At 46.2% G+C, this 12255-nt stretch overlaps 1 protein-coding gene across 1 annotated transcript in view; it reads left to right on the plus strand.

The window, feature by feature from the left end:
• MDGA2 (MAM domain containing glycosylphosphatidylinositol anchor 2) overlaps nt 1–10440 on the plus strand; it is a 220014-nt gene extending 209574 nt beyond the window's left edge. Inside the window, exons 19-21 of the mRNA XM_058855841.1 lie at nt 3678–3808; nt 9584–9689; nt 10173–10440. Of these exons, the coding sequence (XP_058711824.1) occupies nt 3678–3808; nt 9584–9689; nt 10173–10261 (326 nt within the window). The 3' untranslated portion in view covers nt 10262–10440. The remainder of the gene's footprint in view (nt 1–3677; nt 3809–9583; nt 9690–10172) is intronic.
• Nucleotides 10441–12255: the final 1815 nt, after the last annotated feature.

Consider the following 12255-nt stretch of genomic DNA (forward strand, 5'->3'; position numbering starts at 1 on the left):
GGAATCTGTGGGAAGGAGGAATTTTCCTCTTAGAGCTGGGAAGTGTTTCCTGCACCAGTGAGATTTTGGGCAGGGAATTGCACAGGAATCCCGTTGATTTGAGTGGGAATTTAAGAGGCTGGAAAGGGAAAAGTTGATTTTAACAAGGATTTTTTCCTGATTCTAAGGGGATGTTTTAGGCATTCCTGAGGATCAGAAAGGGAGCAGCAGCATTCCTCAGGTGTTTTCTGTGGAAAAGTCATGGAAAATTTACTCAAAAGCTGCAGGAATGTAGATTTTCAAGGAGTATCTGTGAGTGTTTTAGGCATTCCTGGCTAAATTCAGGATCAGGCAGGGAGCAGCTTCATTCCTCATGCATTTCTTGTGGAAAAGTCATGGAGAATCTGCTCACAGACTGCAGGAATCTGGATTTTCAAAGAATACCTGCCAGTCTATTTTTAATCCTGCCACTTTCAACACCCACATCAAATTCCTCTTTGTGGTACAAAAAAAAAAAATAGAAAATAAAATAAGTGGGAAAATATAAAAGCCTGAACAACAAAAATCCAATTTTTGGGAGCCCTTTGCGGGTTTCTTAGTGCTCCCAGCGTGCCAAGAGGTCTTCCAGTGTCAAAGTGACGTGGTTTGATGTATTTTTGCCTCTATTTCAAGGGCAAACTCATCCCCCCAGAGAGTTCTGGTGCTTGCTTTGTCCGAGCTCCCCCTGCCCCAGGCAGAGCTCAGATTTTAAGCGGAGCAGACAAGCGCGCTCAGGTTTTGTTTTTTTCCGTTGTCTCTGTGCTGCAGGAAGGTGGATGCAGCTCCAGGTTGGAATTCTCCTGGCTCTGTGCTGGGTTTTTTTTATTGGGAGGAAGGGATTCAGCCACTCCATGCTGAGAGAAAAAATGGAGAAATTGCAATATCTGGTCGTATTCTGGTCGTTTATTTGTTGTGTGTTAAGAAGAACAAATTAGCAACATAAAGGGTTAAAGAAAGATTTGGAATTCCTGATAAATTGTTGGGGGGTAAAGTTATTTGGGATAACGAAAAGAAAACAGGCACTGAGGTTTGTCCAAAAACAGTGGGATTTGGGTGGTTTTTTTTCCCTGGATTTCCTCTTCAGCAAGTGTCTGTCCTTAGATTTTGGGGGTTTTTACTGGGATCCCCCTTTCCCTGTGGAAATCCTTGAACTGGCAAGGTAAGGAAGGATCTGCCCCCAGGTGACAGTGGTGATCCATGACCACAAATCCACTGGATTTATTCCTGGAAATGTGGGCACAAGTTCACAAAATTCCAAATTGCTCGATATCATGTTAATTCTTTATTTAAAAAAAAAATTAAAATACAGTTCCCATAATTTTATCCAAATTCTATTCTGTAATAAAATCCCAGAATTCCAGACTGGTTCAGGTGAGAAGGGACCTTAAACTCATCCCATTCCACCCCCTGCCATGGCCAGGGACACCTCCCACTATCCCAGGGTGCTGCAAACCCCATTTAGTGTGGCCTTGGAAAGGCTCAGGAGGGTCTTTTCCATTGGATAAATTCCTGGAGGAAGAGTGTGGAGAAGCTCAGGGATGCTCAGGGACAGAAAATGGGAATAAACTGAAATAGAGAAAATTCCATTCTCTTCAGCTAGTGAGGGTCAAACACTGGCACAGGTGGCTCAGGAAGGTTGGGAAGTCCCTGTCCTGAATTTTGGAGATTCCCAAATCCAGCTGTATCTGGATTAATGAAGAATTAATCCAGATTATTAATTTGGAATTGAAATGCACTGCTTTTTTGGATGGGAGGAGCTCCAGAGGTGCCTCCAGCTCCAGCGATTCTGTGGAAAATATTGAATTGGTAATAGAATCTTTCGGAATTACATTTTATTAAGGATTAATCCACCATGGATAATTCCAAATCCCATTGCTGGGACAGATTAACTGTTTGATCACCAGCTGTCCCAGGCCTTGACCCTTCACCGTGGCTTTGGGATTTGTTGCCAATGTGGAGAGGAGCTTCTAATCCCCCTTTGGGAATGAATCCTGCCAGTCAGGGCAGCTCTTGGCTCCAACATTCCCAGCTCATGGATTTATCCACCAGAGCAGGGTAGGAGCTGCGCACTGAGCTCCAAAAACCACAGAATCCTGGAATGGTTTGGGTTGGAAGGATCTTAAATCCCATTCCATGGGCAGGGACACCTCCCACTGGCCCAGGCTGCTCCAGCCTGGCCTTGGGCACTGCCAGGGGCAGCCACAGCTGCTCTGGGAATTCCAACCCAGCCCCTCCCAGCCAGGAATTCCTTCCCAATATCTCATTTATGATCTCTGTGCTGTGGGATCCAGAAGATTCCCAAGAACAATACAGTACCAGGGTTGTTATTCCCATGTTTTAGGGGCAAAGCACTTTGTTTCCAAAAGAATCCTCATCAAATTGTTTCTACGTTTCCAATGATGTTTGGAAAGGTCCCTGAGAAAATGGGATGTGATGCTGGAATCATGCTCTGTTCCTGGTGTGGATTGGTTTTGGGATTTAAAGGAAGTGATGCTTCATCCTCCATTCCTAAAACTGAGGAATCCCAGTGGCATCCATAGGAGAATATTCCTATTTTAAATAATTCAAACCCCTTTATATTTTTTATCCAGCTCAGCTTCTGGGCCAGCTCTTGGGATTCTGTGGAGAAGGGACTGAAATTTCCCTGGATATAAGGAGAGGTCCTTGGGAATCTTTGCAGGGAGCAGAGTGCAGAGATGAGACCATCCATGAGGGATGTTTATCCCAGAGATCTGTATCCCATTCCATGGCAATGGGATTTGGGAAAAGAAGGGGTTTATTCACCTGGAAAGGGAGCTCCTGCTCCCAGGTGGGATTGTAATTCCTGACAGATCCCAAAGTTACTCCTGGGAGCGCTGGCTGCCACAGGAACCAGCTGTGGATCCAAAGGAGAGGGAGATTATCCCTGAAGGATGGGAGAAATAGGAATTCCCATTCCTTGACTTGCAGCAAACAGGGAGCCATTGTTGGAAGGAGGAAGATGAAGATTCTCTGTCCTTCCTGTGTCCCTGCACCGGCACAGGAGGAGTTTGCACATCCGTTGGAGCTGCCACCACCTTTTCCACCAATCTCTACTTCCCGTTTTTCCATCCACACCTCAAAATGGGACATTTCCAACCGATGCTCCAAGGACAATCGTTTTTCCTGCTGTTAGAGAGCCATCCCAAATAAAAAGAGAGAGGCAGAACCTGCTGGGAGAGAAGAGTGGGAAAGCTGAAGGGCCAAAATGCAAAGATTCCAGAGCATCCCCTGCTCTCCTGACAGGACTTTGTTCCTTCATTCCCAGTTTTTATTCCTGGCCACTGGTTTTACCCCCTGCCAGTCACTTCATGGAATCACACAATGGTTTGGGTTGGGAAGGACCTTAAAGCTCATCCTGTTCCATCCCCTATAAGGCAAATCCCGAGCATTTTTGGAGGATTCAGCTTGTCCTTCATCCTTGGAGGTGTCCAAGGCCAGGCTGGACAGAGCTTGAAGAAATCTGGGATAGTGGAAGGTGGCAGGGGTGGAATGGGGTGGGATTTAAGGTCCCTTACAACCCAAGCCAGGCCATGATTCCATAATGATTTAATTTAACGTAATATTACAAGATAACATTACAAAAACATGGATATAAATAAAAATACAGATATCCAGTTCTCCTCCTGTTTTTTTTCCAGGAAGTTTGAACGTTTACCTGCGGCTCAAAGGTCAGACTGCCATAGAAAACCCCTTGTGGTCTTCGAGTGGGAATAAGGGACAGCACTGGAACCAAGCCCGGGTGAACATCAACCCCCCCACCTCATTCCAGGTAAGGCTGGCGCCTCCAGGAGCCGGGAATTCGGGGCTGGGAGGGAGACTGGGAATATTGATGCTTTTCTTTGGGATTTCCCAGCTCTGGAAGCTGCTCAAGGACAGAAAATTGCTTTCCTTGAGCACCACGGAGCTTAACAATGCTTGGACTCAAAACACTTTCCAGCTTCCCAAAGATGTCGGGAGTGACTCCAGCAGGTTTTGATTTCAGATTAGCAAGTGGAATATAAAATTATTCGCTGGGAGAAATTACTTAGGGCCCCTGTGTTAGAGGTTTTTTTGGAAATACGTGGAATTTCTGAGGGAAAAGGGATGATGTGGGAGTGGCTGCTGGGAGCATTAGACACAGGGGGCTTGTGACAGGTTTTTCACACATTTCCTGCTGGGGTTGACAGGGAGGTGCTGATGGACCTTTAGGGGCAATTCCCAGGAGCTGTTTGGAACTGGAACTCTCCCAAAAAAGCAGCTGCTGCCAGCAGGTCCTGCTGTGGGTGAGGCTGGGAATGTCCTCATGGAATGTGGGAGTCACAAGCCATGCCCGGAGTGCAGGGTCCTCCTCTGACCTCTCTGTCACTTCCAGGCCTCCTACGGGAGAAAATGTATTTTTGGGAAAAAGTCACAGATTGCTTTGGGTTTGAAGTGACCTTGAATCCCATTCCACTGAATCAATCCCATCCCAATCAATCCCATCCTATTCAATCCCATCCCAGTCAATCCCATCCCACTGAATCCCATCCCATTCAATCCCATCCCATTCAATCCCATCCCAGTCAATCCCATCCCACTGAATCCCATCCCACTGAATCCCATCCCAATCAATCCCATCCCATTCAATCCCATCCCAATCAATCCCATCCCACCTGTGCCATGGCCAGGGACACTTCCCACTATCCCAGGCTGCTCCATGCCCTGTCCAGCCTGGCCTTGGAAGATTCCCTTCAGTGCAAATCCAAACTGCTTTTCTGAAAATTCACATTGGGTTTCACTTCCTTTATTTTCAGGGAATTCCTGATCCTCACCCTTTGTTTTTATTTCCACGCATGAGAGGCATTGACAGGAGAGAAATGGTTTGGTCCATGGGATGGCAGAGCAATTCCAATGGGAATTAGAGGAAAATTGAGTGGGAGGGATACATGAAGTACAGTGAGATATGAGAGAGCTGGGAATGCTCACCTGGAGAAGGGAAGGATCCAGGGAGAGCTCAGAGCCCCTGGCAGGGCCTGAAGGGGCTCCAGGAGAGCTGGAGAGGGACTGGGGACAAGGGATGGAGGGACAGGACACAGGGAATGGCTCCCAGTGCCAGAGGGCAGGGATGGATGGGAGATTGGGAATTGGGAATTGCTGGCTGGGCTGGAATTGCCAGAGCAGCTGTGGCTGCCCCTGGATCCCTGGCAGTGCCCAAGGCCAGGCTGGACATTGGGGCTGGACATTGGGGCAGTGGGAGCTGTTCCAGGCTGGGAGTGATGATCTGGGATGTTTGATGGGAACAAGGTGTCAGGAATGGGGAGAAGAGGAATTGCAGAGTTGAGGAATTCTCAGAGCCCAGGCCAAGCACAGGAAGATCAGAGTGGTTGAGTTTTCCATTGGTGGAGTCGTGATAAATCCAAGAATTCAGAAGAGTGAAGGAGAGAGAAGTGATTTAATAACTGAACATCATAAATGCCCTGGGAAAGGGAAAGAAGAGATGGATTTGAGGGTTCCCAGGGGGTTTTGGAGACCTGGGAAGGGCTTTAGAAAATCAGGGAAGAGCCAGACCCTTGGGCAGGGAAATGCAAAGGATTTGGCAGCAGCAATCCAGAGGAGTGGAGGAGGGAGATTCCAAAGGGAAGCTCCTCTCCTTGGCTGTTTTTCACCTTTTGTGCTGTTGTGTTTAAAGGTTTCATCATAAAATAAATGTAAAGCTCTGACCAAATACAACAAATAAATGTCAGAGCTCTTGGAGCCTTAAATTGCTTTTTTTTTAGCATCTCTTGCATCAAAGTAAATTTTATTTTCCATTTAGGAGTGTAAGTAGGAAGGGATATAAAGCTCCCAGTTAAATTTAAGGAGAGGGAATGGAAGTGAATCTTTGCAGTAAAACACTGCAGTGACATGAAAATTAAAACTTTTTATAGGGTAATTTATAGGGGTAAAAGATTTTATACCTTGTCAGTGCCTGTGATATAGAACAAAGCTTTTTTTCATGAGGAACTGGGAGAACTGCAGTGCTTTAAATCACAAAAACTTGCATAAATCTAGCTCAGATATTCAGATGTTCAGTGTTTTTTAAGAATGAACACCCCCAAAATAGAGAGCCCCAAAAACAGAAGGATGCCTTGGTTCTGTCACCCAGGAAATGTCAATTTTAGTTCAGGTTTGAGCAGTAGGACATGGCGATGGCATGGATGATTAGGATTGGATTTATTGCTAGTTTAGGATTTAATATTGCAGTATCCAAATAAAAATTCCAGGATTTTTCACGAAGCATTGGGATCAGCAGGTCCTGGCCCCTCCTGTTGTGTCAGTGCCACCCCCTCTTGTCTGAGCTCCGGATGGGGCTCAGCCCACCCAGGTTTGGCCACTTTGTGTCCAAAGAATTCCAATATCAGCAGGATGAGCTGGGAACATCCGGGTTTGCGGCCCTTGGCCCCGCAACATTCCCAATCCCAGATCACAAACCTCTTGTGGAGCTCCTTTAGGATTCATCTCCGTGTTTGAATGATCTCGGTGCTGTCACTCACCCATCCCAAAGGGAATATTCCCGATTTTCAGGCTGGAGGAGTCCCTGGCAGGGGTAACATGGAACACCAGTTTGTCCCGGTTTTCCCAGTCTCCAGCAGCATTTTAACCCCTTTTTCAGGTCGATGTGCACCAAAGTGAAACCTCTCAGCTCCCCACTTTTGTCCTGGGACACCCCAAGTGCCCGGCAGGGAAAGGGAGATGGGCGAGGGGAGCACACAGGGGAGGATGTAAAGATTTACAGATGCAGATGCCTGAAATCCTGTGGAAAAATCAGAGAATCCCAGACTGGTTTGGGATGGAAGGGATTAAAAATCCACTCATCCCACCCCTGCCATGTCAGGGACACCTTCCATATCTCAGGCTGCTCCAAGCGCTGTCCAGCCTGGCCTTGGACACTTCCAAGGGTGAGGCAGAAACTGAATCCTTCCCCAAAACTCCCCAAAACACTCAGGAGTGGCTTTTTAGGATCATAATTTCATTTCATTAAAAGCAGAGTGACCTTTCCTGTACCCCCTGAAATCCTGTGGAAAAGTCAGAGAATCCCAGACTGGTTTGGGATGGAAGGGATTAAAAATCCACTCATCCCACCCCTGCAATGTCAGGGACACCTTCCATATCCCAGGCTGCTCCAAGCACTGTCCAGCCTGGCCTTGGACACTTCCAAGGATGAGGCAGAAACTGAATCCTTCCCCAAAACTCCCCAAAACACTCAGGAGTGGCTTTTTAGGATCATAATTCCGATCCATTAAGAGCAGAGCGACCTTTCCCGTACCCCCTATCCTCCAGTTTTTTAACAGCAGTATTTTTAGCAGCAGCTCCCCAAAAAAGCATCATGGGGTTTGTTTTTTGTGGGATGCCGATAGGGAATTCTGCTCCATTGGCAGCTCCTGGCCATCCCTGGGAGCTGCAGGCTGGGTTCTGCTCCGTGCCCTGCCAACTCCTGCGCCGTGATTTGTTCTGAGTGTGGAGCAACCCCTCCCTGAGGGCCACCCAAACCACTGCCAAATGCAGCTTTTAATTAAACGCTGCCTGTTGTGTTTGGACAGAGCCCTTTAGGCTGGAAATTGTTTTCCATTGTCTGGAAAAATTGGACTTTCAACTCCACTGATTGGTGTTGTTCCTGCTGCCAAGGAGCAGGGGCAGGATTTTGGGGGAGGAGATGTTTTCCCCTCGAGATCCAGGCGCGATTTCCTCTTCCAGCAGTTTGGTTTCAGACGGGGAATATTGGAGAGAAAATCATCAACAAGACTTTAAAATCCCAGTCATCCACTCAGCAGAGGTTAAAGTTCCTCTTAAATTGGAATAAAATCTCTGCTGTGTCCCTTGCTGTGATAAAACTCATCCCAATTCCTCTGAAAAGCCGTTCCTAGATGGAATCAAAGCTTCTAAACCTGATGAGAACCCACGTGTTGGGAAAAACAGATCCTAGCATGGAATTTCCTTCCACAATCTGGAATTGGATACTTGCATGTGTCTTCATTTGAAGAAAAGTCCTTTCTTTTTGTGCTGTTTTAAAAAGGGTGGGAGAGAAGTGGGGCTGTCCCTGCCACCAATTCCTGCCCCAGCAGGAGATCTGGGAATTTAAAATCCACCCAGGAGATCCCAGTGGGATCCAAACGAAAGGAATTCCCTTCCCTTGAGGAATTATCTTCCCCTGAGATGAAGATAACTTTGTGTTACGGATGCAGAGACGCCAGCCTGGATCCTGGGAAGTTTCTCCCAAGCTTTGGGTCTGGAGAAGGATGCAGGGGACACATCCTGTCCTGCCCACCAGGATGGGAGGGACCGGTTGGGTCACCTCCAAGAGCCAGGAATCTCGGTTTTCCATGGAATTTCTCTGGCTCCTGTGTGTTTTCATGGAATCTGAACTTGAGTGGATGCTCAGTCGTTCAACACATTCCTCAAGCTGTGCCTTTGCTGCTCGCCTCAGGTGGCAGGAATTTCTGGGGAAAAAAAAAAAATTCTCCTTAAAGCTTTAATTCCAAGGAATTCTGCTCTTTGCCAGAAATGTCAGTTTTCCATAGAATTTCTCTGGCTCCTGAGTCTGAATGGAGTCTGAATTTGAGTGGACACTCAGTCCTTCAACACATTCCTCAAGTTGTGCTCTTCAGGGAGCAGGAATTTCTGGGAAAAACACCTCCAGTTTTAAAGCTTTAATTCCGTGGAATCCTGCTCTTTGCCAGAAATCTCAGTTTTCCATGGAATTTCTATGGCTTCTGTGTGTTTTCATCGAGTCTGAATTTGAGTGGACGCTCAGTCCTTCAGCACATCCCTCAAGTTGTGCTCTTCAGGGAGCAGGAATTTCTGGGAAAAACAATCTCCTTAAAGCTTTAATTCCATGGAATCCTGCTCCTTGCTTCAGGAGTGTTGTCCTCACGCAGCCACAGCACCCAGTGGTGGAGCTGCCCTAGACACACCAGGTGACAACCGAGGATGATTTCCAGCTCATTCCAAAGAGGAAAAGCCCTCAGAGCTCTCACCCCCTCCTTGCCCACCCTCACGTTGGTGAGAACTCAGCTGAATTGGTTTTCCCACCCCAAAAGTGTCCATAGAACATTCCAAACCCATTTAATTGGTTTTCCCACCCCAAAGGTGTCTGTAGAACATTCCAAACCCATTTAATTGGTTTCCCCACCCCAAAAGTGTCCGTAGAACGTTCCAAACCCATTTAACTGGTTTTCCCACCCCAAAAGTGTCCATAGAACATTCCAAACCCATTTAATTGGTTTTCCTACCCAAAAGTGTCCGTAGAACATTCCAAACCCATTTAACTGGTTTTCCCACCCCAAAGGTGTCCGTAGAACATTCCAAGCCCATTTAATTGGTTTTCCCATCCCAGAAATGTTTCTAGAACATTCCAAACCCATTTAATTGGTTTCCCCACCCCAAAAGTGCCCATAGAACATTCCAAGCCCATCCCTGTGGCCGAGCCAAACACAACAGAACCTTTTTTATTTATCCCTCTCAGATCTTCTGGACAATTTTTATTTATCCCTCTCTGCTCTGCTGAACTTTTTTCAATTAATCACCCTCTGATCTTCTTCTTTTCCAGCTCATCTTTGAAGGAATCCGTGGCCCTGGAATCGAAGGGGACATTGCTATTGACGATGTGTCCATTGTGGAAGGAGAGTGTATGAAATCAGACCAACCGGCCAACAGTAAGTGGCCCTTCCCCACAGGTTGCTTCCCGTCTTTCTGCTTCCCAAATGGATCTTTTCCAGCAGGACAATCCCTGCTCTGGTTCAGCTGGAAGGATGGAATGTTGTCCTTGGGAATGCTTTGCTCACAAGGGAAGATGCTGGGTGTGAGGCAGAGGTGGGAGCAGCGGGGGAGGCTGGGCTGGATTTGAGATACTCAGGCAGATAAAACATCAGAACAATGTCCAGGGGGCCCAAACAAGGTGAAATCCATGGATATCACTGCTGTGATTCCCTGAGGGCTCTGTCTCATCCCTCCACCCTGTGTGTGCATTAAAACAGAGGTGAGTACACAGCCAGGAGGATTTTCATCCCAGTTCCCGCTCAATCCGACTGCTGAGGGCTGTCCTTGTCCCCTCCTGCTGGGAGGTGGCTTTGGAACACTGGAGCAGTGCTTGGGGGTGTGGGCACCTCTGTAATTCTGTTTTTTTCCCCTTTTTGCAGATCTACGATCAGGTGCTGTTGGGCCATTAGCGCATATACGACTTCTCCCGCTCCTCATCCTCATGTCTGTCTTAAGTCATCAGAGGTGACCTTATCCTGGCAGAGGCTACAAAAGATTCACCAGGCACTGGCATGAAGAAAGAGTCTTTGTAAAATGGACATTTCCAAACAAACTACCAAAGATTCCTCCACTGACTGACTCGAAAGTTAAATAAACGCGTAAATAAATAAGTAAAAAAGGAAAAAAAAAAAAATAAAAAAAAAAGAACAGATTAAGAAAGCACTGGGGACTTGAAAAGGCGTCACGGGAGTGGAACTCAGTAAGAACCGAGCTTGAGACCAAGATCTGGCCTAAGTAAGGAAGAGACCTTCAGGTGCTTCAGTGGTCACTGATGAATTCAGCATCATCTGGTTGAACTCTCGGCAAAGAGCTCTAGAAACCCTTGTCAAAGCACAAAGTCATGGCTGGTTTTGTTTCAAATGAATCGTTTGCTTGTTACCATGGAAACCGAATGGTCTGCCAAAAAAAAGAGGAGGAAGGAGAGAGAGAGAGAGAGGAAATACAAACACAGAGAGAGAGAGAAACACCTCACTGTAAACAGGGTACGTGAAGAGCTGGCGTTCATTTTCCCTTCCCGAAGGTTTTTAGCGTAGAGTTAAACAAATGTCGGCCCTTTCTACTTCGGCTGCCACCTCCCCTCGAGGATAACCCGGAATCGGAGCTGTTTGCAGACATTCCCGTTTCATTCCTCACGGCTCTGCTTGGTGACTGTGCGCTGTCTCCTTTTGCATGCATTCCCATCCAGGATGTGCCACCTGGGCTCACATTTGTCACAGGCTTCACTGGGAGTTTGCTCGCGGCCGCTGGAAGATCCCTCTCCCCTCCCCACCGGAGTCATCAGCTCTACGGAAGTGAAGAAACCAAACCACCGTCTTTTATAAATTGCCATGGAAACCAAGTGCCTTCAATGAAACAAGCCTGATTTCAAAAAAAAAAACAGAAACAAAAAAAAAGAACTATATATATATATATGTGTATATATATATATATATATATATAAAAAATAATTCTAATAAATGTAATAACGATGATTTCAACACGGAAGCTTTGCACCGCTGAAAACGTGGGTTGTGCAAACTCTTTTCTAAACAAACTCTGGAGCCTGGGTGTGCAGGCAAGGAGACGGAGCCGCTTCTGGAGAAGGATGGATGGACCTAAGCTGCTGTGGAAAGCCTTTGGGACGAGATCCGTGTTGTGTCACCTTCCAGACAGCCATGGCCTTTCAGCTTCTTATCCATTCGGAACAGCTCCCGTAGGTGCTGCCCGTGGGAGCAGCACTTTCTGTCGTTGTCGTCGTCGTTTCAGGTTCTCCAGTGGGTCAACCAGAGGAACAAAGGTGGTTCAGACACACACTTGGTGCAGAAGGTGGTGAAACACGGGATGATTTTCTTACTCTCCCCCTCCGTTGGGATGGCTCCCAACATCCGGAGCTCCGGACGCCCCGAGGGGGCTCTGCCTCTGCCCCGGAAACCAGACTCGGTGCAGAGGGTGAAAGATTATTTTGTTATTGTAGCGAAATTCAAAAAAAAAAAAACAAAAACAAAACAGAACAAAAAATTTAAAAAAAAAAAAAAAATTAAAAATAATCCACTTTTACAAGGAGAAAATAAATAAATAAATAAATAAATAAAAGCTGTACAAAATGGGTTCGAGCTACCCGAACACATGCCGGTTTTCCACTGCATTGTAAAGTTCCCTTCCAGTTGGTTATGAAATTTGAAGACCTTTTTCCTTAAATTATCTCAGCTTTTAACTTCATTTAAAAAAAAAAAAAAAAAGACTTTTGTCTAAAGAAGAGTATTATTATTATAATTATTATAATTATTATTATTATTCTGTGTTCTCTCGACACCCTAGGATTAAAAACAAAAAACCTGATATGCAAATAATTGGAGTACAAATGTGAAAACAAACAAAAGATGAGTATAATAATTGCAAATATGAGTATAAAAAGCACAACGAGATGCAGTAAAACAATGACAAGGCTTGATTTTTTTTATTCTGTAGAGAAATGTTTGTGCA

Source organism: Poecile atricapillus, chromosome 1, assembly GCF_030490865.1.
Source record: "Poecile atricapillus isolate bPoeAtr1 chromosome 1, bPoeAtr1.hap1, whole genome shotgun sequence".
Classification (NCBI taxonomy): Eukaryota; Metazoa; Chordata; class Aves; order Passeriformes; family Paridae; genus Poecile; species Poecile atricapillus.